At 41.6% G+C, this 27,299-nt stretch overlaps 1 protein-coding gene across 1 annotated transcript in view; it reads left to right on the top strand.

Moving 5' to 3' along the window:
- Positions 1–27,299, top strand: part of LOC126416932 (formin-2-like) — a 277,023-nt gene that overhangs the window by 82,199 nt on the left and 167,525 nt on the right. The window contains 3 exon segments of the mRNA XM_050084812.1: positions 14,029–14,429; positions 14,649–15,282; positions 15,284–15,674. Coding sequence (XP_049940769.1) covers positions 14,029–14,429; positions 14,649–15,282; positions 15,284–15,674 — 1,426 coding nt within the window.

The following is a 27,299-nucleotide window of genomic DNA, read 5'->3' as shown; positions in this document are numbered from 1 at the left end:
TACTCTAAAAGGCACTGAAAAGTGCCTGATGGGCTTATCACACCAAAAGGCAAACACTGTTATTGATAAATCCCAAATGGGGTATTGATAACTAGAAGGCATTTAGATTCCTTGTCAAACAGCAGCTGCAAATATGCCTCTGCCAAGTCAATCTTTGAAAAACAATGACTACCCCCTCCCTCCCATAATTCTGCTAACAGCAAAGGATCGGTGTCAGTGATTGACTGTGCATTAATAGATTTTTAAAATCACTGCAGAATTGTAATTTATTGGAAGGTATTTTTTTACTATCACCAGTGGTATTGACCATTCATTGGAAGAAATGGCTCGTATAACACTTAAGGGTTGAAGATAGTCTAATTCTGACTTAACTTGATCTCGTAATGTTACGGGTACCAGGAAGACTGGAAAAAATGGGGTCAGGCAGGCATTTTCATCATAATATGAGCCTGAAATTCTGTTGCACTACCCAGTCCTGGAGAAAAGAGAGAGGAAAATTCTGCACTGAGAAAATCTAACTGTTGATATGAAACTTGGCCAGAAACCAAATGCACTTCATCATCAATGGAGAATCAAAACAGTTTAAAAGCTTCCAAACCAAACAGCTTTTCATCGTAAGTATTGCACAGAACTAGGAATGTTACCAAGTGAACCTCAGCCTTTTATGTCACAGGTGCAGAAAAGTGTCAAAGAATGGGAATCTGTTGTTATAGCTCACTAACTTCTATGATGCTGGAGTCATAGTGAGAGGACCCAAAGTCTGACAATTCACCAATGTTGCTGTTGCACCTGTATCCCTAATGATTTGTTCAATATGAACACTTCATTGTTTAAGGAAAGGAGTTACATACAGAAGCAATATGTCCTTTCTTATAACACCTATTACACATTGCCCAGTGCTTGGGACACATGGTCTGTTCATGCTGAATGAAGCAGTGTGGGCATGAAGGCAGTGGTGCATGAGGCTGTTACTGTTATGATGTAGACTGTTGTTGCCACAAAGGATGATTACCTATACAACACTGAGACTACTTCTGGCTTGTACAATAGTGTCTAAACTCTCTTGCAGACAGACTGAAGGCTGGGAGGGTGAGAGGAACTGACTTCTGGAACTTTGTACCAGGCTTCTGACTACCTGCAGCTCACGAAACTTCAGATGACTGAGTGACATTCAATGTTTCCATAAACATAGGATTTTCACACTGTAGAGCTCACTCTTCAACTTTGCTGTCAGGAGCAAGACTGCATCATGAACCATTTGATTGACATAGGATTTCTTATGAAGATTTGTCACAAAATTACGATGATGGCTAAGTCCAGGTAGTTCTGCTGCTCATTCTCTTTATAATTGTTTTGGCTACTTTTGGCAGTGGTAAAGCTCCACACAAGCAAGTTTGTGTACGTTTACAGTGATAGGTAGAAAGTAGTCCTCATGTCTGACTGAAAGGACTTGAAGGTTCTTCTAAGGGGGAAAGCTGAAACAACTGATACCCGCAAAGTGAAATCCACTATAAAAAAGGGTCTTGCACAAATTTACATCTGTTACCCAAAATGCCTGGAAATGTTTCCACAGACATTTTTTGTAAGCATCATAGTCTTCTGCTGCATTGTGGTACACAAGGAATGGTGGCGGATATGTTCTTGGTGGGGCTGCAGGTAGTGTCAATGTGTCATTAAACTGGAAATAGCAAGTCAGGACCTGCTGCTGCTGCTGCTGCTGCTGCTGCTGCTGCTCAATAAGAGATTTAAGCACTGGATCCATGGAAATTAAACTCAAAGGACTAAGGACTGAAGTGGAACATGTGGAGTCAAATACTGTACTTACTGCCAAAACATGTTCTAACCCTGAATACTGTAATTTATTGCTCGAACAGTACACGCACATGGAAAACAAGGTACAATACAATTAGCAATACACAAGTGGCCAGCAGAGCCTTGTGCTGCTGCCTATGTATTAATTAGTTCCAGCAGGGGTCACAGCTGGCTGGCTGTGCACATAATTGCTGTCATATTAGCAGGCCAGGTGGCCTCTAGTGGGGAACAAGCACAAACTTCACATGCAAACTATGAAGTGGTGCACCAACAAAATTGGTAATTCCAGCAATATACTTAGTATTTATCATTTCTAGAAGGTTCTCAAAATTTATTATGCTAGGTTGTATTCTTGAATATTCAGTGTCTGTAAAAATAGCACATTTGGCCAAGGAGACAGTTCTGTTGTCTGAACAGTGGTGTTCATAAAAAACATGTTTCCAGTGCTAAATGTTTTATTTCACTGACATCCCTACTTCCAGATTCAGATTAGATTGTGGTTACAATGTGACATTGTTTGGTCGAGATTAAGACTGTTGACATTTTTAAAAATATCGGGAATCTGATACGCTGCTGATGTGGTCTTCAGTCAAATGAGAGGTTTGATGCAACTCTCGATGCTACTCTATCCTTTTCATGATTGATCATCTCCGATTAATTACTGGAATCTATGTCCTTCTGAATCTGCTTACTGTATTCATCTCTTTCTCTCACTTTGATTTTTACCCTCCACACTTCCCTCCAGTACCAAATTGATGATCCCTTAATGCCTCAGAATGTGTCCTACCAATCTATCCATTCTTCTAGCCAAGTTATGCAACAAATTCCTCTTCTCTCAGTTCTGTTCAGTACCTTGTCATTAGTTACACCACATTTAAAAAGCATCTATTCTCTTCTTGTTTAAACTGTTCATTGTCCATGTTTGACTTCCATACATGACTATGCTCCATACAAATACTTTCAGAAAGGACTTCCTAACACTTAAACCTATACTCGATGATAAAAAATTTCTCTTCTGTAGAAATGCTTTTCTTGCCATTGTCAGTCTACATTTTATATCCTCCTTATTTCAACCATCATCACTTATTTTGCTTCCCAAACACCAAATCTAACTCACTATGTTAAGTGTTTCATTTCCTAATCTAATTCCCTCACCGTAACCTGATTTAATTTGACTACATTAAATTATTCTCATTTTGCTTTTGTTGACATCTTACATCCTACTTTCAAGACATTGTCCATTCTGTTAAACTGCTCTTCCAAGTCCTTCGCTGTTTCTGATAGAATTTCAATGTCATTGGCAAATCTCAATATCTTTATTTTTTCTCCCTGGACTTTAATTGCTATGCCAAATTTTTCTTTTGTTTCCTTTACTGCTTGCTCAATCTACAAATTGAATAACATTAGGGATAGGCTACAACACCGTCTCACTCCCTTCTCAACCACTGCTTCCCTTTCGTGCCCCTTGATGCTTCTAATTGCCATTTGGTTTCCATACAAATTGTAAATAGCCTTTACGCCCTGTATTTTACTCCTGTCATCTTTAGAATTTGAGAGAGAGTATTCCAATCAAAATTATCAAAAGCCCCCCCCCCCCTCCCCTCTGCAGGTCTGGGGGTTAGAATAGGCCCGAGGTATTCCTGCCTGTCGTAAGAGGTGACTAAAAGGAGTTTCACATGTTTCAGCCTTTATGTGATGGTATCCTGTAGGGTTTGACCTCCATTCTTCAAAATTTTCCCAAAGAGCGAACCAATTGGGGAAGGGCACCTTACATGGTGCATAATGTCCATCGTGCATTGAGATCTTTAGCCCACTTTCTCGTCATCGCAATGCAGTCCCACCCATTCTCCATCTCTTGGGCGAGGACACCTTCCTGGGTGCTTTTTCTGCCATGCACTGTGCAGTGTCACTTTCTGTGTCGTTGATGGCCATGGACTTATCCAGCACGGTAGCCAGTCTGTTGTGGTGGGGCCGCCATGTACCCTGTTGGTTGTAGCCCCCTGACCACACAGGGATCACTCTGCTGATGCCTGCGCCATTAACCCCCCACGTATGCCAAGAGATAGATGCCCATCCCACTGGGGCATTGGGACTCCCAACAATAGCCATCCTGCCAGGTAGCCTTTTCTGGGGCTGGGTGGGGCCCGAGAGAGGGCTCCTGGTTGGAGTGGGTGGCATCAGGGCGGATGACATGTGGTAAGTGTAGTCCATCATCTTCTGCTGGTGCTGAAACACCAACAGTCTCTAAGTGATTCAATGCACAGAAGTACGACCCCGAATCCTTCCCCTCCCTAGCCACACCTTGGGAGGAACATCAGGCTAAGGATGGCAGCGGATCTTATTAGCCCCGGTACCTTGTATGTTAGAGACCTGCTGGGCAACCTTTCATGACAATGAAGCCTCAGTTATTTGTTGAGCATTTAGAGGACAAGTTTGGGGAGATGGAGGGCTTGTCAAAATGAGATCTGGGTCAGTCTTGATCAGAACAGCATACTCTGCCAATCACAGGAGTTACTCACTTGTGACAAGCTGGGGGATGTTTCTGTAACCATCACACCCCGTAAGAGCTTAAATATAGTCCAGCGTATCATATTTAAAAGGGACCTTCTTTTGCAGTCAGACAATGAGCTGCATGCCAATTTTGAGCGGCGAGGTGTACATTTCGTCCAGCATGTCCACTGGGGTCAGAGGGATAATCAGGTTGCCACTGGTACCTTCATCTTGACCTTTGAGGGTGATACATTGCCCAAGAAGGTCAAGGTGATGGTCTAATGCTGTGATGTAGAGCCCTATATCCCTCCCCCAATGTAGTGCTTTAACTGCTGGAAATTCAGCCATATGTCTTCCTGCTGTACTTCCAGTGTCACTTGCCAAGATTTTGGACTCCCATCACATCCCAATACTCCGTATGCCTCACCTCCTATCTGTGTGTCAGCTGTGGACAGCACCATTCACCTTGCTCACCAGACTACAGTATTCTCCAGAAAGAAAGGAAGACCATGGAGTAAAAGCCCCTGGACCGACTGACCTACACTGAGGCTAACAGGAAATCTGAACACTTGCATCCTGTACGTATGACATCTTATGCCACCACTAAAACAGTTCAGGCACCATCAGCTCCAACAAACCCACAAACCCAGTCACCTCTCAGAGCCAGAAGACTATACCTGCCCCCTTGATGGTGGGGGGGCATTTCCCCCTCCCCGTTGCTACTGCACTACCTACTTTGGGAGAAACCCTCAAACACTCCCCCCCCCCCCCCCCCCCAACCATCGGGGACGTCCGTCCACACTTCTAAGCTGGAGAAGCTTCTTCAGCTTCTCTCACCAGGAAGGGGCCCCTTTGGTCACGCTCTTCCCAGGCTTCTGCTAGTGAGAGAGACAACACCTGCCAGTGGCTGAAGAGCCCAAAAGCAGCTGATCATAGGGCTTCACACTCATCCTCAGTCCCGGAGACTGAGCGAGTGAAGTCCTCCCAGCCAGAGAAACTAAAGGAGCAGTGAGAGAAATCCAAAAAGAAAACCCCTAAGACCAAGGAAATAGCAATGGCACCCACACCAATGCTACCTGCAAGCACTGCGTCTGAAGATGGGGTGGAGATTTTGGTGTCCGCTGAGGACCTAAATTCACCAGACCCTGACACAATGGATATAGACTGCTCAGGCAATAAGTCAGTGGCAGCAGGTGACTCTGAGGTGTAAACTACCTCATGGAATGTTCCGTGCCTTCCCATTCTCATGATGTCATCCTCCAATGAAATTGCAGTGGTTTTTTCCATCACCTGGCTGAGCTACAGCAAATTTTAAGCCTTACACCTGCTATCTGCATTGCCCTCCAGGAAACCTGGTTCCTGGCAATGCGGACCCCTGCCCTCCACAGCGTAAGGGATATTACAGGAACCGTAGTGATTATAATTGAGTGTCAGGTGAAGTTTGTGTTTATGTCGTAAACCCAGTTTGTAATGAACATGTGCCCCTTCAAACCCCTCTTGAAGCTGTGGCTGTCAGAACAAGGACAACGTAGGAAATAACTGTCTGCAATGTGTATCTTCCTCCAGATGGTACAGTACCCCTGAATGTATTAGCTGCACTGATTGATCAACTCCCTAAACCCTCCCTGCTTTTGGGAGATTTTAATGCCCAAATCCCCTTGTGGGGTGGTACCATGCGTACTGGCTGAGGCAGAGATGTCGAAGCTTTACTATCACAGTTTGACCTCTGCCTCATAAATACTGGGGCTACCACACATTTCAGTGTGGCTCATGGTAGCTACTCAGCCATTGATTTATCAATTTGCAGATCAGGACTTCTCTCATCTGTCCACTGGAGAGCACATGATGACCTGCACTGTGGGGTAGTGACCACTTCCCCATCTTCCTGTCATTGGCCCAGCATCAGGCCCATGGACATCTGCCCAGATGGACTTTAAACAAGGCAGACTGGGAAACATTCACTTCTGCTGTCACTGTTGAATCTCTCCCATATGGTAACATCGATGTGATGGTTGAGCAGGTGCCTACAACAATTGCTTCAGCGGCAGAAAACACGATCCCTCACTCATTAGGGTGCCCGAGGAGTAAGGCAGTTCCTTAGTGGTCACCAGAAATCGCTGAAGCAATTAAGGAGTGCCAACGAACTCTACAGTGGCATAAACCACTCCCAGCCTATAAAAGGCTCTGTGCCCATGTTTGCTACCTTATCAAATGATGGAAGCAGGAGTGTTGGGAGAGATGCATCTTGACCATTGGGCGCCTTATGTCACCTTCCCAAGTCTGGGCAAAGATCAAACGTCTTTTCAGGTACCAGACCCCAACAGGTGTTCCCGGTGTTACCATAAATGGTGTGTTATCTACTGATGCAAATGCGATTGCCGAGCACTTTGCTTGACCCTCTGCATCAGAGAATTACCCCCAGCCTTTCGCACACTCAAACAGCAGGTGGAAGGGAATGTCCTCTCATTCACTACATGATGCATTGAATCCTATAATTCCCCATTTACAGAGTGGGAGTTCCTCAGTACCCTTGCACGTTGCCCTGACACAGCAACTGTGCCTGATCGGATCCACAGCCAGATGATTAAACATCTCTCATCTGATTACAAGTGACATCTCCTCGTCATCTTCAACTGAATCTGGTGGGGTGGTGTCTTTCCATCACAATGGTGGGAGAGCACCATCATTCTGGTGACATTCCAGTGCTCAAACATGGTAAAAACCCACTTGATGTGGATAGCTATGGGCCCATCAGCCTCACCAACGTTCTTTGTAAGCTGCTGGAACGTATGGCATGTCGGTGGTTGGGTTGGGCCCTGGAGTCACGTTGCCTAATGGCTCCAGGTCTGGGCAGCTTTCACCAGGGTCGCTCTACCACTGATAATATTGTGTCCATAGAGTCTGCCATCCGAACAGCCTTTTCCAGACACCAACACCTGATTGCCATCTTTTTTGACTTACATAAGGCATACGACACGGCCTGGTGATATCATATACTTGCCACATTGTATCAGTGGGGTCTCAGGGGTCCACTTCCAATTTTTATCCAAAACTACCTGTCACTCCGTACTTTCTGTATCCAAGTTGGTGCCTCCCATAGTTACATCCATATCCAGGAGCATGGAGTCCTGCAGGGCCCTTTATCAAATGTCTCCCTATTTTTAGTGGCCGTTAATGGTCTAGCAGCAGCTGACGGGCCCTCTGTCTCACCTTCTCTCCATGCAGACAACTTCTACATTTCATTCGGGTGCTCCAGTACTGGTCTTGCTGAGCTTCGTGTACAGGGAGCCATTCACATGGTGCAATCACGGGCTCTAGCCCACGGCTTCCAGTTTTCAGCCACTAAGTCTTGCATCAGCATTGTACCATTCATCTGGAACCAGCACTTTACCTTAACGACGATCCACTCACTGTAGTGGATGATGATTTATGGTGGAGAGTGCTAAACAGCAAGGTCATCAGCACCCACTGTAGTGGAGACATATCGATTCCTAGAACTTGTTTTGACGCTCGATTGTCTTGGCTCCCTCATTTTCTCAGCTTAAGCAGAAGTGAAGGCAGTTGGTGCCTCCCATAGTTCCATCCATATCAAGGAGAATGGAGTCCCACAGGGTTCTGTATTGAGTGTATTTCTATTTTTAGTGGCCATTAATGGTCTAGCAGCAGCTGTCAGACCCTCCATGTCACCTTCTCTCTATGCAGACGACTAATGCATTTCGTTCAGTTGCTCCAGTACTGGTCTTGCTGAGCGTTTCCTACAGGGGGCCATCCACAAGGTGCAGTCATGGCCTCTAGCTCATGGCTTCCAGTTTTCCTCCATGAAGATGTGTGTCATGCATTTCTGTCGGCGTCGTACCGTTCATCCGGAACCAGCACTTAATGGCAATCCACTCACTGTAGTGGAGACCTATCAATTCTTAGGTCTGGTTTTTGATGCAAGTTTACTTGGATTCTGCATCTTCTTCACCTTAAATGGAAGTTTTGGCAGCATCTCAATGCCCTCCGTTGCCTGAGCAACACCAATTGGGGTGCAGATCGCTCTATGCTGCTGCAGCTCTACAGAGCACATGTCCAATCCCGAATTGACTATGCAAGTGTGGTTTATGGTTCGTCAGCACCTTCAGCATTGCATTTACTCAACCCTGTGCACCACTGTGGGGTTCGACTAGTGACAGGAGCTTTTAGAATGAGTCTGCTGACCATCGTACTGGAGGAGGCTGGTGTCCCTCCATTGCAGATCAGACGTGCACAGCTGTTCACCAGTTATGCAGCACACATTTGTAGTTCCCCTAAGCATCCAAATTACCGTCTCCTTTTCCTGTCAGTCTTCCATAAAACTTTTCTTTTTCGAAACTTAGGTTTCATATCATGCTCCTAAACTATGGTACGTGATGGATAGATAAAAAATCTATTCACCAAGTGGCAGTAGGAGAACATTCACAAGAAAGGTTTTTTTGCTATGCAAGCTTTCACAGCTAGTGGCTCCTCCTTCCAGCAGAAGGGTTGAAGGGAAGGAAGAGGCTTGAAAAATGTACTGGAGAGGTTTAGGTGGAGGGGTGGAGTTTGAAAAAATCACTCAGAACCCTGGGCCAGAGGAGACTTACCAGACAGGATAAGAAGGAAAGATCATAGTGTAACATACAGTGTAATTAATGGTATGAATATAATAGAGGGAAACATTCCACGTGGGAAAAATATATCTAAAAACAAAGATGATGAGACTTAGACACACAAACATACACACAAAATTCAAGCTTTCGCAAAAAACGGTTGCTTCATCAGGAAAGAGGGAAGGAGAGGGAAAGACGAAAGGATGTGGGTTTTAAGGGAGAGGGTAAGGAGTCATTCCAATCCTGGGAGTGGAAAGACTTACCTTAGGGGGAAAAAAGGACAGGTATACACTCGCGCGCACACACACACGTGTGTATTTTCGCATGGTCTTCCCACTTCAGCTATCAACTTGCATGCCAAGAAATTTTGTGCTTTCCACCCATTGTATGGTTTCATTACCTAACTTCAGGTTATTATAATATGGTTTTTGGTTATGTAAAAGTTCATAGCACTTGTTTTCTTAATATTAAGCGTGACTTTGTTGTTAGCTGCCCACTCATATACACTTTTTAGTGTTTCTTCAGCTTTCTCTCTTAGATCTACATGGGATGTGTCACTGATTAGTACAATAGTCGTTTGCAAACAATATTGTATGCCCATGCTTTATACTTTGTGGGAAATCATTAATATAAATTAGAAATAGTACTGGACCTAGAACATTACTCTGTGGTACACCTATATTTATATGTTTGGGGTCAGAAACATGTTTTTCAATACAGTTGCAATTACATGATAAATGTGTTATTTCAGTCATCTGTATTCTATTTTCTAGATATGATTGGAACAATTCTTTTTACAACCCCCTTATTCCCAGTTCATCTAGGTTAACCAACAGTGTTTTGTGATCCACTGTGTCAAAAGCTTTGGTTAGATTGAGAAATATACTTGTTGTATAGTTTCCTTTATCGAGTGCTTCTAGGATATATTTAGTGAGATATGATGTTGCAGCTTCTGTGCCTTTCTCTGTTCAAAATCCAAACTGGTCCTTAGCTAAGAGATTGTGCTTATTTAAGTAGCTCATAAGTCTATCTTTCACAATAGTTTCTAGAGCAGTGAGAGTGGCCTATAATTTTCTATATTTCCTGTGTGTCTTTTTTTGAAGAGAAGCAGTACTTAAGCATATTTTAAGTAGACAGGAAAGTAACTGTGCTTGAATGATTGGTTTATAATAGTAACTGATGGTGATAACAGGCTCTCTGTACAGTCTTTAATTAGAAAAATTAGAACTTCATCTCAACCAGCTGAATTTTTATATTTCAGTTTGCAAATTACTTTTGTAGACTTCTTCCTTTGTTGTGGGCAGTAATACCACTGAATTTGGTACACTTTTGTTTAGCTTTGTAATCTGAGAGACTTTTTGCAATTTTTGCTGTAATTTTGTACCTATACTGCTGAAATAATTATTTATATAGTTTGCCAAGTATTTTGAATCTTTTAGTAGAATCCCTTCTTTTTTATTTTTATGTTTGACACGTTCATCTTTCTGTTGCCGGTTTCCTGTTTTACAATCTTCCAGACTGCTTTCTTTTCAGCACTCGGAACCAATCTGGAGTTGTAAGCCCTCTTAGCAACACACAACACTTTCCTGTATGTTTTCCTATACCTTTCATAGAAGAGCGAGAAAGATGGATTTGTTTGACTGTGTCTGATAGAGCTGAGGTACTTCAGTCTTTGAGATGATTTTTTGATGCCTTTCGCCACCCATTTATTTTGTTCAGCTGTTGAGAGTGGACATAACACTTTTAAGAAATATCTCTTCAAATTTTAGTTTGAATAGTGTCATGAAGTTCGAGACTTTATCATTTACATCTACCTCTGAGTATACTGTTTCCCATGTTTCATCTGATATTTGTTTAGAGAACTCCTGCCTTTTTGGTTTGGAAAAATTTCGCATATGTACTTGTATTTTCTTATTTTTGTAGTCATTTTTATATCTGTAATTTGACCAGCATGGTCAGATAATCCTAGCTCAACAACATCTACACTACAGTTTTCTTTATCTAAATCTGTTAAAACGTGATCAATAGTTGTCTTTGAATGGTTTGTTATTTTTGTTGCACTGTTAACCCTTGGCCCTAAATTGAAACTTTGGGTGACACTTATTAATGATTCCCAGGTAGGATCCGGATTCAGTTAATCTATATTTAGGTCTCCAAATATGAGAATGTAGCTCTTTGGAGTGGATATCATATCAAGTACTAGATTTACTTTAGACAAAAACTTACTTACGTCTCCACTTGCTTTTCTCTTGATAGAAAGTGATTGAAATATAACACATACCTTCCTATTAGTGCTAGTCAAATTTCGAGGGTTATATGAATCCATGAAGTGCAATTTAATAATGATAATATGAGAATGTAAACATTCTCACCCTTGGAAAGCTTCAAGTATTTCATTTGTGAAGTTAAATACATTTACTTAGTTTTAAACTTCTAGTTTTTAGCTTTCTTTGATTAGGGATTTATTGTCTGTATAATACTAAGCATTTCATGAAAAATCAAAAATATTTCAACCATACACAAATATATGCCCCATAAAAACATATCACATTCCTGCCTAGTGAAGTTTTATGTTGTATTTGTATTCTGAGTATGTAACAACAGAGAATGACTTTATAATCAAACTTTTTTTACAATTTTATGAGAAATGGTATTATGAAGGATGTAATGCAGAAATGTCTGTGACTTCATATCCTCCATATAACGGAGATGCTGAGCTGCGATAGGCACAATAAAAAGATTCACACAATCATAGCTTTTGGCCATTAAGGCCCTTGTCAGCAGTAGACACAGACACACAGATGCACTCACTCACTCACTCACTCACTCACTCACTCTCATGCAAGCGCAACATGCACACACATCTGCAGTCTCAGAGAGCTGAAACTACACTGCGAGCAGCAGCATCAGTGCATGATGGGAGTGGTGACTGGGAGGGGGTAAGGAGGAGCCTGGAAGGGGGAGGGGTAGTATGGTGGGAGTGGTGGACAGTGAAGTGTTGCAGTTTAGATGGAGAGAAGGTGCGGAGGGGGAGGGGTTAAGTAGCGGAAAGGAGAGGAATAAAAGAAATTAAAAGACCGAGTGTGGTGGTGAAATGACCGCTGTGTAGTGCTGGAATGGGAACAGGGAGGGGACTGGATGGGTGAGGACAGTGACTAACAAAGGTTGAGGCCAGGAGGGTTACGGGAACGTACGAGGTGCATTCAAGTTCTAAGGCCTCCGATTTTTTTTCTCTGGACTGGAAAGAGATAGAAACATGCGCATTGTTTTCAAATGAGGCTGCGTTCATTGTCAATATGTCCCAGAGATGGCAGCACCGTACGGCAGATGGAATTTTACCGCCAGCGGCGAGAATGAGAACTGTTTTAAATACTTAAAATGGCGACGTTTTCCTTACTTGAACAGCGTGCAATCATTCATTTTCTGAATTTGCGTGGTGTGAAACCAATTGAAATTCATCGATAGTTGAAGGAGACATGTGGTGATGGAGTTATGGATGTGTTGAAAGTGCGTTCGTGGCTGCGACAGTTTAATGAAGGCAGAACATGATGTGACAACAAACCGAAACAACCTCGGGCTTGCACAAGCTGGTCTGACGACATGATCAAGAAAGTGGAGGGAATTGTTTTGGGGTATCACCGAATGACTGTTGAACAGATCGCCTCCATAGTTGGCATTTCTGTGGGTTCTGTGCACAATCCTGCATGATGACCTGAAAATGCGAAAAGTGTCATCCAGGTGGGTGCCACGAATGCTGATGGACGACCACATGGCTGCCCGTGTGGCATGTTGCCAAGCAATGTTGACTCGCAACGACAGCATGAATTGGACTTTCTTTTCGTCGGTTGTGACAATGGATGAGACATGGATGCCATTTTTCAATCCAGAAACAAAGAGCCAGTCAGCTCAATGGAAGCACACAAATTCACCGCCACCAAAAAAATGATGGTGTCCATGTTCTGGGACAGCGAGGGCATAATCCTGACCCATTGCATTCCAAAGGGCACTACGGTAACAGCTGCAGCCTACAAAAATGTTTTGAAGAACAAATTCCTTACTGCACTGCAACAAAAATGTCCGGGAGGGGCTGCGCGTGTGCTGTTTCACCAAGACAACGCACCCGCACATCGAGCTAACGTTACGCAACAGTTTCTTCGTGATAACAACTTTGAAGTGATTCCTCATGCTCCCTACTCACCTGACCTGGCTCCTAGTGACTTTTGGCTTTTTCCAACAATGAAAGGCACTCTCCGTGGCCGCACATTCACCAGCCGTGCTGCTTTTGCCTCAGTGATTTTCCAGTGATCAAAACAGACTCCTAAAGAAGCCTTTGCCGCTGCCATGGAATCATGGCGTCAGCGTTGTGAAAAATGTGTATGTCTGCAGGGCGATTACGTCGAGAAGTAACGCCAGTTTCATCGATTTCGAGTGAGTAGTTAATTAGAAAAAAAATCGGAGGCCTTAGAACTTGAATGCACCTCATAGGATGTACTGCAGGGAAAGTTCCCACCTGCGCAATCCAGAAAAGCTGGTATTGGTGGGAAGGATCCATATGGCACAGGCTGTGAAGCAGTCATTGATATGAGGGGTATAATGTTTGGCAGTGTGTTCAGCGACAGAGTGGTCCACTTGTTTTTTGGCTACAATTTGTCAGTGGCCGTTCAAGCAGACAGCTTGTTGGTTGTCATGCCTACATAGAATGCAGCACAGTGGGAGCAGCTTAGCTTGTTGATCACATGACTGGTTTCACAGGTAGCCCTACTTTTGATGTGATAGGTAATGTTAGTAACCGGACTGGAGTATGTGGTGGTAGGAGGATGTAAGGGACAGATCTTGCATCTAGGTCTATTACAGGGGTATGAGCCATGAGGTAGACCTACATGCAAGACCTGTCCCATACATCCTCCTACCATCGCCTACTTTGTCAGCAGTACGCGCGCGTGTAGCTATCTTAAATTATTAGGATATTTACTATGGCAAAGCACAAACTTGCTTTAAATGATAATAATAATAATAATAATAATAATAATAATAATAATAATAAGAATAAGAATAAGAATAATAATAATCCTAATTTTTATCCAGTTAAATTAACAAATGTTTTTCGTCATTTCAGTCACTGACAGCCAAAACAAGATCTGGTTTTGACTGTCCAACAGGAGTAGTATCTTCCAAATTTTTCTCTGAGAAGAACCAGAATAAAATTAAAACTAAATCTGATAACATGGTTGTAATGAGAGCTTTGCCTGCAATTGTTGAAGAACTACCAGAGAAACATGAAATTGGCATAAAGAAAGTGATCATAACATGTGAAAAAGCAACAGATACTAAAGACTTGATACAGGTGAGGGAGCAGTGTATCTCAGTTATGCTGCCTCTCGAAGACTATGCTATGAAAATGTCAAGTGAGCGAATTCCATATGAAAATAAGGAAATATCAAGAGCAGTTGGCGTCCAACATCAAAGTTCAGATTTTTCCCCTGAAGTTGGAGCAACTGAGAGAGCATCTCCCAAAAAGTATGTACCCAAATCAGTGCAGAGTCCAGTATCTGTGAGAATACAAGTTTCTTATGATCAACTTATAACTACTTGTTCTGACAGTCATCCCCAGTGCCCAGCTCTACGACTTTTGCAGTCCCTTCCACCCACTGGAATGGAAGGTCCAGTACCATCACTGCCTCCACCGCTGCCCCCTGGGATTGGAGCACCACCACCACCACTACCACCACACCCTCCGCCTCCTCCACCCCCCCTCCCCCTCGGAATAGGAGGCTCCCTTCTGCCACCCCCTCCACACCCTGGGACGGGGGCCCCTCCGCCACCCCCTCCACCCCCTCCACTCCCTGGGACGGGGGCCCCTCCGCCACCCCCTCCACTCCCTGGGACGGGGGCCCCTCCGCCACCCCCTCCACTCCCTGGGACGGGGGCCCCTCCGCCACCCCCTCCACTCCCTGGGACGGGGGCCCCTCCGCCACCCCCTCCACTCCCTGGGACGGGGGCCCCTCCGCCACCCCCTCCACTCCCTGGGACGGGGGCCCCTCCGCCACCCCCTCCACTCCCTGGGACGGGGGCCCCTCCGCCACCCCCTCCACTCCCTGGGACGGGGGCCCCTCCGCCACCCCCTCCACTCCCTGGGACGGGGGCCCCTCCGCCACCCCCTCCACTCCCTGGGACGGGGGCCCCTCCGCCACCCCCTCCACTCCCTGGGACGGGGGCCCCTCCGCCACCCCCTCCACTCCCTGGGACGGGGGCCCCTCCGCCACCCCCTCCACTCCCTGGGACGGGGGCCCCTCCGCCACCCCCTCCACTCCCTGGGACGGGGGCCCCTCCGCCACCCCCTCCACTCCCTGGGACGGGGGCCCCTCCGCCACCCCCCTCCACTCCCTGGGACGGGGGCCCCTCCGCCACCCCCTCCACTCCCTGGGACGGGGGCCCCTCCGCCACCCCCTCCACTCCCTGGGACGGGGGCCCCTCCGCCACCCCCTCCACTCCCTGGGACGGGGGCCCCTCCGCCACCCCCTCCACTCCCTGGGACGGGGGCCCCTCCGCCACCACCTCCACTCCCTGGGACGGGGGCCCCTCCGCCACCACCTCCACCCCCTGGGACAGGAGGGCCACTGCCACCCCCTCCACCCCCTGGGATGGGAATACCTCCTCCTCTTCCTCCTCTAGCAGCAGTTGGTGGTCCCCCATCTCCAGTACCAGGTGGTCCAATGCCGCTGCCAGTACCACCTGTTGGAGGATGGGCTGCTGGAAAAGCCAGTGAGTATTCACAACTTCTGCGTATCTTCAATGCTGTAGCGCTAACTACACTTGCAAGGCACTTTTGTCTTTGGTGTGGATTAAAATGGAACTGAAAATATTGTTTCCATTATTCCACTTTCATTGTTTCTAATTCCTCAGGTGCAAATGGTTTGAGTGTTAATGTTTTTTTATATTGAACTGATACTGTGGTTTTGCATTTTCACCCCATAAATGTGAACCCAGTAGTGGATCCTGGACATGTTGCAGGTAAGAAAACTAACATCAGTGCTTGATGTGTGCTTCAGTTTTGTTTTTCTTTGATTCTTTCCTTAATCTGGTTTTTCCTTCTTGTGTTGTCAAAGATGGTAGGCTTCACATATGGCAAATCAGCCAGAACTGCAGAGAAATATAACTGCTTGGAGTGTGGTTGCAAGTTGTGGTACTTTGTAAATCAAAGAAGGCTTAGTTCTCATTTTATAATGTGCTAAGAAGATTCTGATTTTCATATCATAAACTGTTTGCTAACTGGAGTAGTTGTTCCACATGACATCATAATTTGTTACTTAATTCATAACTTTGGATCTAGTGGAGCCTAAAATGGCATCTTAGTGCTGTATATTAGTGGTTCAATTGCCTTTGATATCTAATGGTGTCCTGTTGTGTTTATATTGTTATCCTCATGACATTCTCTGCATTTGGATGGTTGCCTCAACATCTGGAAAAGAGAAGGCTGTGTTTGAGTATAGTTGGACAGGAAACCTAAATTTAGTTTACTACATCTACACTCTGCATTGCTTTTGTGACTTCTAGTACTGTCAATTGAAAGGAGAAATAATTATTCTTTTATCAAGTAGATTGAAATTGGTACCAAGAATGTGTATTTTTCATGCTAGAAACTAATAGTGAGAAAAGACACAAGACATTGCTAACAAATATTTAGTAGAGAACTCAAGAAACGGCTCTCCAATGCTACTGGTAGAAAATTAAAAAAAAGCAATAAGAAGGTCCACAGTAATAGAACCAGCACAGAAATGTTAGAAGATACGGTCAATAAACAGCTAAACTTTGACAATCCCCAAAAATTTCTTCAAATAAAGGCAGAAATCCAAATAAATCCATTTAAGTGTTCTTAAGAACTACAAAGCTCAAGACCTAACAGAAAATGGAGAAAATTGAACATATCCATAACTCTTAAATCATGCTGCAGAACCAGCAAAGATATCATTACACCAGTGGTTGGTGAAAGTCTGAAACAAAGGGAAGTTACCACAACACTGAACTATGGCTGTATTACATCCAGTACATAGAAACAGAGGAAAACAAAGCCAGATAACTACAGGGGGATTCTCCTCTTTGGCTGCACATACATCTTGTCAAGATTTCTGTAAACTACCAAGGAGGATTTAGATCCTGTAGAAGCACCCCAGAACAGGTAACCACTTCAAATCGTAAGAAGAGTGTGCCGATAAACTATCGGAAAAAGGTTAGGTTTGATCTTCCAAAGCCACAACGTTCAGTTAACAGCAATGAAAGTGGCAGTGGTGTGATCCAGTCTGCTGTGAGTGAAACATCAACAAATCATTTTCACATTTTCGCAGATAGTCATGGTAGAGGCATGGCTGATATAGTGAAAAGCAGTTTTAATGCTGCCGATGTTTGTGGAATTGTGAAGCCAGGTGCTAAACTTCAAGAAGTTGTAGCGGGGTGTGATCCTGAAAAAGTAAAAAATGAGTGTGTGATCTTAATAGGTGGCTCAAACAACGTTGCCTGCAACGAAGGGAATGATGCCATACAGTCGCTCAGGAAGAAAATATCGGCGCTTCATCAGTCTAAGGTATTTGTTGTGAACATTCCAAAGAGACATGACTTAATTCCACAGTCCTGTGTAAATGAGGCTATCTCACAAACGAACTCTAAGTTAGCAAAGTTGTGTAAGCATTTTAAAAATACTTGTGTTGTAGATGTAAGCAGTTTTGGACGAGAATTATTTACAAGACATGGTATGCACCTGAACAGATCAGGAAAAAAAGCATTAGGTACACTCTTAAAAACAAAAATATTGAAAGAAGTCCACAAATGTACCCCAAAGTTGGAACCAATCGCACTTGAATGGCTCCAACCATCAAGTCAGACTCGGTTTCAAACTCAAATGTTTCAGGAAATTGTTAGTAATGAACGTACTGTGTCTGTAGCTACCGATAATTTTTTAGGCAAAAGTTTAGATCTGTCTCTAATTCCAAAGAAATGACGATTTTTCACCAAAATGTGGGAGGACTTGGTAATAAAGTAAATGACATTACTGTTCTGTTAGAGGAACCACAAGGAATAAAAGATACTGATGTATTATGTTTTAGTGAACATCATGTGAAGGATATTGAAAGGTTGCAGCTAAGTGGTTACTGTCAGGCAACGCATTACTCTAGAACCATCATGGAAAATGGTGGAGTGGTAATTTATGTAAAAAACAACATATCTTACAATGCATTAGATTTAAAGAGCCATTGTATAGAGCAACAAATTGAAGTATGTGGTGTTGAGATTACTGTAAATGACTTCACGGCTGTAGTGTTAGCACTGTATAGATCTCCCTCAGGGAATTTGAATGTATTTCTTAAGCACTTAGATTCTTTATTATCCATACTGTACTCAAAGTCCAAGAACTTGATAATTACTGGTGACTTTAATGTTGATTTCCTAAATGAGAGCAATAGTAAAGCTGATTTAGTACATTTAATGGAGTCTTATAATCTGATGGCAATAGTAGATTTCCCAACTAGGATTACTGTTAACAGTAAAAGTCTGATAGATAATATATTTATAGATAAGTCTAAATGCAATGAGATCACTGTACATCCAATCCTTGGCCTTTCTGATCATGGTGGTCAATTGCTTAGGCTCAATTACATCAGTGTGTGCAACAGTTCCGAGCATTCTTGGAAATCTTTTAGAATAATAAATGAACAGGGCCTTAAAAAATTCAATGATAGCCTAAAAGAGATAGACTGGAGCCGAGTTTATAGGGAAACAGATGTAAACAAAAAGTACAATTCATTTTTAAATGAATTCATGTCTGTATTTGAGTCCATCTTTCCCAAAAAAGTAGTTAGAAATATTCATATAGGCAATGCCAAGAAGTCTTGGATCACTACAGGGATAATAACATCTTGTAGAACAAAGAGGATGTTATACAGTTCTCTCAGGACTTGTAATGATCCAAAGAAACGACACCACTACAAACTTTACTGTAGCATTCTCAAGAAGGTTATAAATAAATCTAAAAGTATGTGCATAAAATCAGAAATTGAAAGCTCAGAAAATAAAATTAAAACTATATGGAATGTAATAAAGAGGGAAACTGGCAGGACAACAGGGAACATGTCTCAGGTAGAGATTAATACAGGGGACAGTATCATAAAGAAACCTGAGTTGGTTGCAGAAATATTTAATAACCACTTTTTGAGAGCAGCAGAGAAGACAGGCTGTAATGGTTCTATGGAAGAATCATTGTCCCTCCTACAGAAAGCTATTAGCAACAGAATACCACAGTTGTCCTTACCTCCAGTTACTGTAAGCAAAGTCATAAGAGTAATTAGATCATTAAAAAATAAAAATTCTGCTGGTGTGGACAATATTTCTAGTTAAATACTGAAACACTGTTATAAATTTGTTAGTCCCGTCTTATGCAACATATACAATGCATCCCTACAAGATGGGATTGTCCCTGACAGACTTAAGTTGGCTGTAGTGATTTCTCTCTTTAAAAAAGGGGATAAAAGCATTGTTACAAACTATCGCCCAATATCCCTATTAACTACCTTCTCGAAAATTCTAGAAAAACTCATGCACAGGAGGATTGTAGACCATCTCAACTTCCACAGTATCTTAAGCAAAAATCAGTTTGGGTTTCGTGCCGGTCTTTGTACTGAACAGGCAATATTCTCTTTCAGCAACCAAGTTTTGGAAGCCATTAACAAAAAAATGTCTCCAGTGGGTATTTTTTGTGATCTTACGAAAGCCTTTGACTGTGTAAACCACCAAATTCTTTCGAAAAAGGCAGAATACTATGGTTTAGGTGGTACTGTTGGCTTGTGGCTACAATCATATCTACAGGATCGGAAGCAGACTGTAATGCTAAATGGCTCTTCTGGAGATCCTGCCTCGTCTGAATGGGGCACGATAACGTGTGGTGTGCCTCAAGGCTCCGTTTTGGGCCCACTGCTTTTCCTCATCTTTATTAATGATCTTCCTCTTTGTTCTGAGACAAACAGCAAATTTACCCTGTTTGCCGATGATACCACAATTCTAATTGACGATTTGATTGATCATGATCTTGAAAAAACTACAAATACTGTTTTTAATGACATCTTAAATTGGTTCTCCTCAAATGGTCTCTCGCTCAATGCAGATAAAACTCATTATATGAGGTTCCATACATCACAAAGTAATCCCGATGAAATTAACATAAAATGTAGAGATCAGCCAATACAGAAAGTTGAAGACACAAAATTCCTGGGTGCTTACATAGACAGTAAATGTAATTGGTCAGTTCACATTCTTCATCTATGTAAAAAACTTAGCTCGGCAACATTTGCATTACGGGTAATTTCTTCAGTGGCTGAAGTTGACACTATTAAGGTTGCCTACTTTGGCTACTTCCACTCATTGATGTCATATGCTATCATATTCGGGGGAACCAACCACTTGCAAAAAACGTTTTCACCATCCAAAAAAAAAGCAATCAGAATAATGTGTGGGGTCCATCAAAGACACTCTTGCAGGCACTGGTTTCGGAAGATAGGTATCCTAACAACTGCCTCACAGTATATTTTTTCCTTGCTGACGTTTGTGTGCAAAAATTATTCCATCTACCAAGACAACAGTAAATTCCATGGTTATAACACCAGAAACAAAAACAATCTACATTTAGAAATGAAACGTCTCACTCTGGTACAAAAAGGAGTTTACTGCTCCAGCATTAAGCTGTTCAATGCTCTACCACTACATATCAAATGTGTTCATACAGAACTGCCAAAATTTAAACAAGTTCTCAAAGATTACCTGACAGAGAAATCTTATTATACTGTGGATGAATACCTGAAAGAAAATACATACCATCACTAAACTTATTGTGTCTAGAAGTAGTTCAATTGATTTTATTGTGCATTTGGGTATTAGCGCACTTTTTGTAACAACAGATTGGCTGTACATGTATTTACTCTTGTAGGCCTAATATCTGATTTAACTTTGTGCTCTTATCTTTAACCTTTATTTGAAACGCCTTTTTCTGTCAAATGGCAGTTATGTTATCTAGCTGACATTGTATCTGTTACTGTATTTATAGTATGTCTTACTTAAACTATGTACAATTTGCCATTGAATTGCCCTTGTATTTATTGCAAGTTTAAATTGAAACCTGTACAATTTGACACGTTCCATATCCTTGTGATTGACTCACTAACTGGATCTACGGAACAAGAAATAAATAAATAAATAAATAAAATAAATAAATAAAATCAAAACAAGTAATGGATATTTACAAAAGAAGCCATTAAAAACAAGTGATAGCCTCATTAGACTTAAAGGTTTCGGATTATATCTAGAGATTTTCAGTTTTGTACATATAAAGGAACTTTCGATTTCACCCCACATTTAAATAATGATAAAATTAACCCTCATAAACAAAGAATTCCAAGTAAATTCAAAGGAGAACTATCATAAAATTCTACTATCATGATAAAATTTTGGCTAAGACAGGGTGATGGCCCATCTTCACTACTCTCAAAGTGTTCTTGGAAATACTTGGTGAGAGAATGGTACAAAGAAAGTCTCAATAAAATGCAAATTGGACCCAAGAAAGATGAAATAAACTGAAGTTTCTTAGGACTCATGGCTTATTAAGCATTACTAGTCAGAACTCAAATAATAAGTATGCAAAATAAAGTAAAATAAATAGGACTCCATGTACCATTCAAAAAGACAGATGATTATAACACACACACACTAGTAATATACCACATAACAGTAACCAACAGAAAAGCAAAAATAGTGGAACAGTTTAAATACCTAAGAGAAATTATAACATCCAGCCAGAATAAAATTGCTGCTTAGCAAAATTAGAGGGATAAATGCTTAAAAACTAACATGGTCCACATTCAATGAAAAATATCTATTGATCAAGAAGGAAAAAAAAAAAAAACTAAAAGTTGGAGGTTCCAACAGAGGTAACTCTTTTTAAAGTCAATCACAGAAACAATATTGATAAAATCCTAAAAGTACAGGTGATAACTAGGACATACACAAAATAAATAAATAAAAAATAAAAAAGAGAGACAATGAAGAAGAGTGCCAGATGAAGTGATGTACATGAACAGGAGCCTATTACAGATGCTATATGTAAGAAGAGGATGTCAGTTTTTGGCCACATGATGAGGAAACCAGATAAAAAAATTTAGAGAGAAAGGTTACAAGTAGGATGACTCAACAAAGTTATAGAACATATAGAAGAACTAGAAATAACTCTGGATGATATGCACAACAAATCAGAGTGGCTTGAGAAACTGAAAAAAACAAGAAAATAAAATATGAACAAAAACAAAATGACTCAGTGAAAAGGGCATTCATACATGAGGAATGTCTGAGATCAGATTGAATGAAGAATAAGAGGGGAGATGGGGGGATGAGGGGACGGCAACTCAGAAGGAATGAAACATGCACTTATCAAAGCAGATTACAAGCGACTGACTGTCTCAGGTACTTCAGGCTATGAAAGCATGTAAAAAAAGGTTCTTTACATGCTGTTGTGAGTTGCATGGTATATGAGAGAAAGTGGTTTTCAAAATGAAGTTAATGTATGCCATGGATGCTGATTTAGTTTTTCAGAAATAAGCTAATGTTACAGAGCAATTTGAGCCACAATGTAGGCCATTCATAAGGGAAAGGTGGTGGTGGTGGTGGTGGTGGTGGTGGTGGTGGTGGTGGTGGTGGTGGTGGTGGTTGTTGAGAGATGACAGCACAACTACAAAAGAAATGAAGAAGTATGCACTCACTAAGTAAGTAAAATTCAAACATTATCAGCCAACATGGCTTAGCTGTGCTAGTACTGCAAATGGCTGAAATCAAGGAGAAGCTATTGTTATTACTTTTCCCAAGGACATGCAGCTCTACTGTATAGTTAAATGATAATGTCAATATCATGGGTAAAATACTTTGGAGGTAAAATAATCTCCAATATGGATCTCCAGGCAGGCACTACTCAAGGTGATATCGTCATCAGGACATATAAGACTAGCACTCTATGCACCAGTGTGTTCAAAACTAGATATCTGTCATGTAGGCAGGTTAGAAAATTTAAAAAGGGAGATTGATAGGCTGAAGTTATAGTGGGGCAGGATGAACAAGTGAGTACAGGATCATAAATACAAAATCAAATAGGGGAAATGCAGTAGTAGGACTAACAGTGAATAAGTAAATGGGAATGCAGGTAAACTGCTATGAGCAGCATAGTAAATGCATAATTGTAACAAAGATAAAAACACAGACAATTTGCTCCACAGTAGTACAAGTTTGTATGCCAGCTAGCTCCACAGATGATAGCAAGATTGAAAGAATGTATGAAGAGAGAAAATAAATAATTCATTCTGGAATCAGAGTTTAAACTGTAAGACATTGCAAGGAGCAAATGTGGACTCTGACCACAATAAACTGTAGATTAAAACTGAAGAATTTGAGAAAGGTAAAAAATTAAGGAGATGAGACCTGAATACATTGAAAGAACGAGAGGTTGCTGAGAGTTTCAAAGGGAGCATTTGGCAACCAATGACAGAAATGGGGGAAGGGAACATGGTAGCTTCAAGAGATGAAATAATGAAGATAGCAGGGGATCAAACAGGGCAAAAAGACAAGGCCTAATAGTAATCCTTGGATATAACAAGAGATATTTAATTTAAATGATGAAAGGAGAAAATACAAAAATGCAGCAAATGAAGCAGGCAAAAGGGAATATAAACATCTAAAAATGATTGACTGGAAATGCAAAATAGCTAAACAGAAATGGCTAGAGGACAAATGTAAGAATTTAGAAGCATATGTTGCTAGGGGAAAGACAAGTACAGCCATTGGAAACTTTACAAAGACTTTGAAGAAAGGAGAAGCAGCTATATAAATATCAAGAGCTCAGATGGGAAAGGAGCACTAAGCAAAGAAGAGAAAGCTGAAAGGAGTATGTAGAGGGGGCTGTACAAGAAACTAAACCAAAAAGCATGTTATCAATGAAGATAAGATGGCAGTATGGTACTGCAACAATAAATTGGCAGTGAACTGAAATCTCTAAGCTAAAACAAGACTCCTGGAGTCAACGAAATTCCCTGAGAACTACTGAGAAAGCCAGCTATGGCATAACTATTCTATCAGGTGAGAAAGATGGGACAAGAGAAAGAGCAAAATAGCCTTAGAGTTCAAAAAGAATGGAATAATTGCAATTCCAAAGAAAGCAGGTACCAACAGATGTGAAAATAACTGAACTATCGATTTAAGTAGTTTAAGCTGCACTGACACAAATTATCTGCAGAAGAACTGTAAAACTGATTGAAGCTGATCTTGAGGCAGATCAGTGTAGGTACCACAGAAATATACGAACCCATGAGTGGATACTGATCCTACAGCTTATCCTAAAAGATAGGCCAAAGAAAGGTTAGTTTATATTTATAGCTTTTTTAGACTTTGAGAAATCTTTTAACAATACTGATAGAATACTCTCTTTGAAATTATGGAGGTAGCAGGGGTAAAATACAAGAAGGGAAATGTTGTATGAAAAGGGCATGAAAAGGGAGTAGTGGTTGAGAAGGCAGTGAGATGGAGCTGAAGCTTCTCTCTGGTGATATTATTCACTCTGTACATTGAGCAAGCAGTAAAGGAATGAAATGGAAAATTCAGAGAAGGAATTGAAGTTCTGGCAGAAGAAATAAAAACTTTGTTTGCCAATGATGGAATGGTAAGTTATTGCTAATATTTGTATTATTGGCATAATGCCATGATCCAAGGGATAATTCTCTGCCTAACAGTTTGTTTATCCATGCTGAAGACAACATCAGAGGCTTTAATGACTCGGACAAGGGTTACATTCTCAAACAAGCTCATAAAGCCAAACTTTTGGTATTTATCCACCCTACAATTAGTTCATGATGTGAGCAGACAACTGCCTAAAATTGTGGAGTTGCATTGATGTATATTGTGGAGCTTATAGTGAGAAAAAGTTCGTGCTGTTTATGTTTTATCTGGGACTAAGCCAATTTTCAATCCTCCTCCTTTTCTATTAAAATTGTTTTTGTGCTTTTGAATTTATATGAACTGTCTGTGCAGCTTGGGCATAGTGATAAGATTTTGCTAAATGTGCAAGGCCTATGTTACAATACAGAAACATTTTCTATTGGGTTGACAACCACTAAGTTATTGTCAGGATGAATGGCAATGGGCAGGGGGTGTATACTGGCAGCATACAATATGCTGTTGTTGAACATGCTCTGCAACATGACAGTCATGATTTGGTATCTGTATCACCACACATACCATATGGATTCTTTCCCCAAACACCAGTTTCTCAGAACTCCGAAGATAGGAATTGGCATTACGATGTGGTATTTGTTCCCACCACACACCTGTTTTCTGTATCTTTTATTTTCTGACCTGTCTATTTTTTCCTGTCCCTGACCTCTGCCACATTCAGTGTGCTTCACTTTCCACTCTTACTGACTCATGCATGATGTACTGTGTTGGTAATATCTGCCTTGTGTATTACCCTGTCTTCCACCTCCAAGCTCTGAGGTTTTCAAATCTCATCTTATGCAGTTCCCCACAACAAGTCTCTCCTCCTCATCCTGTCTGGCAAGTCTTCCCTGACCAGGATTTCCGGGTAACTTCTCTGAACTCACCCTATTTCCTAAACCACACAAGTCCTGTTCCTTCAGCCATCTTCCTTACTCTTCAACCCTTTTGCCAGAAGGAGCCACTAGCTCTAAAAGCTTGCAAATTTCAATATTTTATTACGCATGTTTTCCATCTAATTAAATTATATTTTCAAATACAGAAACAGAGATTGACAGTAGTGCTCTGGGACTTGCAGTGTGGCAGCGAACTTTGAACAGGGAAAATGTGGTGCAAAATCTGAATTTTTGCATGGGTGGGACTGGTGGTCTGATGGTAAAGTGTGTACCTGGAAACATTTTTGTCACCTTGCAAAGTAATATATTCAAAAAAATCCCTATCAAAAACTAACCCTGTTTATTTACAGCCCTCTTCCAATGCATATGCCCATATTTCCCCACTCCTCATTTTTTGATCCTTTTTATTTTCCCCCTGCCTCCCTGCCCCACAATCTCCTGATGCTGTGCCTGTTGGCAGTCCAGTCCCTGCACTCTCCACCAGACAGCGTTCAACCAAAAACTGCAATTAACCTCTTGTAGCTGGCATTCACAGTCACATACTATTTTGTAAACAGTCAGGTCACCTTTTGATTGTAAAATTATTTATTTGTAAAACTAAATATTGTAATTTTGACTGTGAGGCCATAATCAAGTAAAATAATTTAACTTCAGCAATGTGAACACCTAAAATTATCTGACATGACATGGCATGACACAACACAGAAGCTGGTTTCATCAATCTGTGTTCCTGATTATGAACTTATTTTGTGTATTGCACTCTTTGAATTGCATTGTAAATATGTTGCTCATATTCTGCTTAATTTTATGGCCACATCTGTAATACTGAGTAGAGTAAATGATTCCATATTTGTTTTTGCTTCATATGAAAGAGAAGCTTGTTTCGTCACATGGTAGTTTGTGGGCTCATGTCTGTTTTTTACTGTTGTGCTTATGAATCTTGTGTGAAGTACATGATTTAAATGCGTTGCAGGTATATGGCTCATAGGCCACTTTTTGCATCAATTTTTTCATACTTTTTTGCATTTAATTTAGGCCTCCGAAATTTTTGCTGGAGAGGGTGATACTAATGCACTGATTTCTGCTAAAATGTGTTGTTTGTAGTACCTGTTAACAACACATTTGCATAACTACTGATGTAGTTTTGGTATTTGCAAGGAAGAATATTCTAGTCACTAAGATTTCAAACCATACTAATCTACATCTATATCCACAGTCTGCAAACCACAGCGAAATGTGTGGCAGTCAGTGGCAAGAAGTGGCACCATTCAAACCAGAATTACACTCTCATTCCATGACAAGATGCAATTAAGTTGAATTCAAATTCCATCAAAAGCTGTAAACATAGCTCTTCACCAAATTCTAGAAAATATGGAAATGGATAGAAACTAGAGTAGAGTAAAAACAATACACTTACAATGCATTTAAATCAAACAGTTCACACGTGGGTTCATAAGCATAATGAATATACGTAAGTCCATAGAACATTTTGCAACAAAACCAACTTCTGTTTTACATGAAACAAAAGCACATACATAACCATTTACTCTCCCCAATGCCGCACCCCCTTCCCCTCACCTACCGTCCTCTGCAGGGGGCTCTCCTCTGGTTTGAGAGTATGTGCCTGGCCACTGTGGGGCCCCAACCCTTTCATTGCTATTTTTCTCTCTGTGCTGCAAGTGTATCTTTCTACTATTCTTTTATCTGT

The sequence above is a fragment of the Schistocerca serialis genome, chromosome 8 (genome assembly GCF_023864345.2).
Source record: "Schistocerca serialis cubense isolate TAMUIC-IGC-003099 chromosome 8, iqSchSeri2.2, whole genome shotgun sequence".
NCBI lineage: Eukaryota > Metazoa > Arthropoda > Insecta > Orthoptera > Acrididae > Schistocerca > Schistocerca serialis.
The sequence above is the reverse complement of the archived record's forward strand: the minus strand, read 5'-3'. Positions and strand labels throughout refer to the sequence as shown.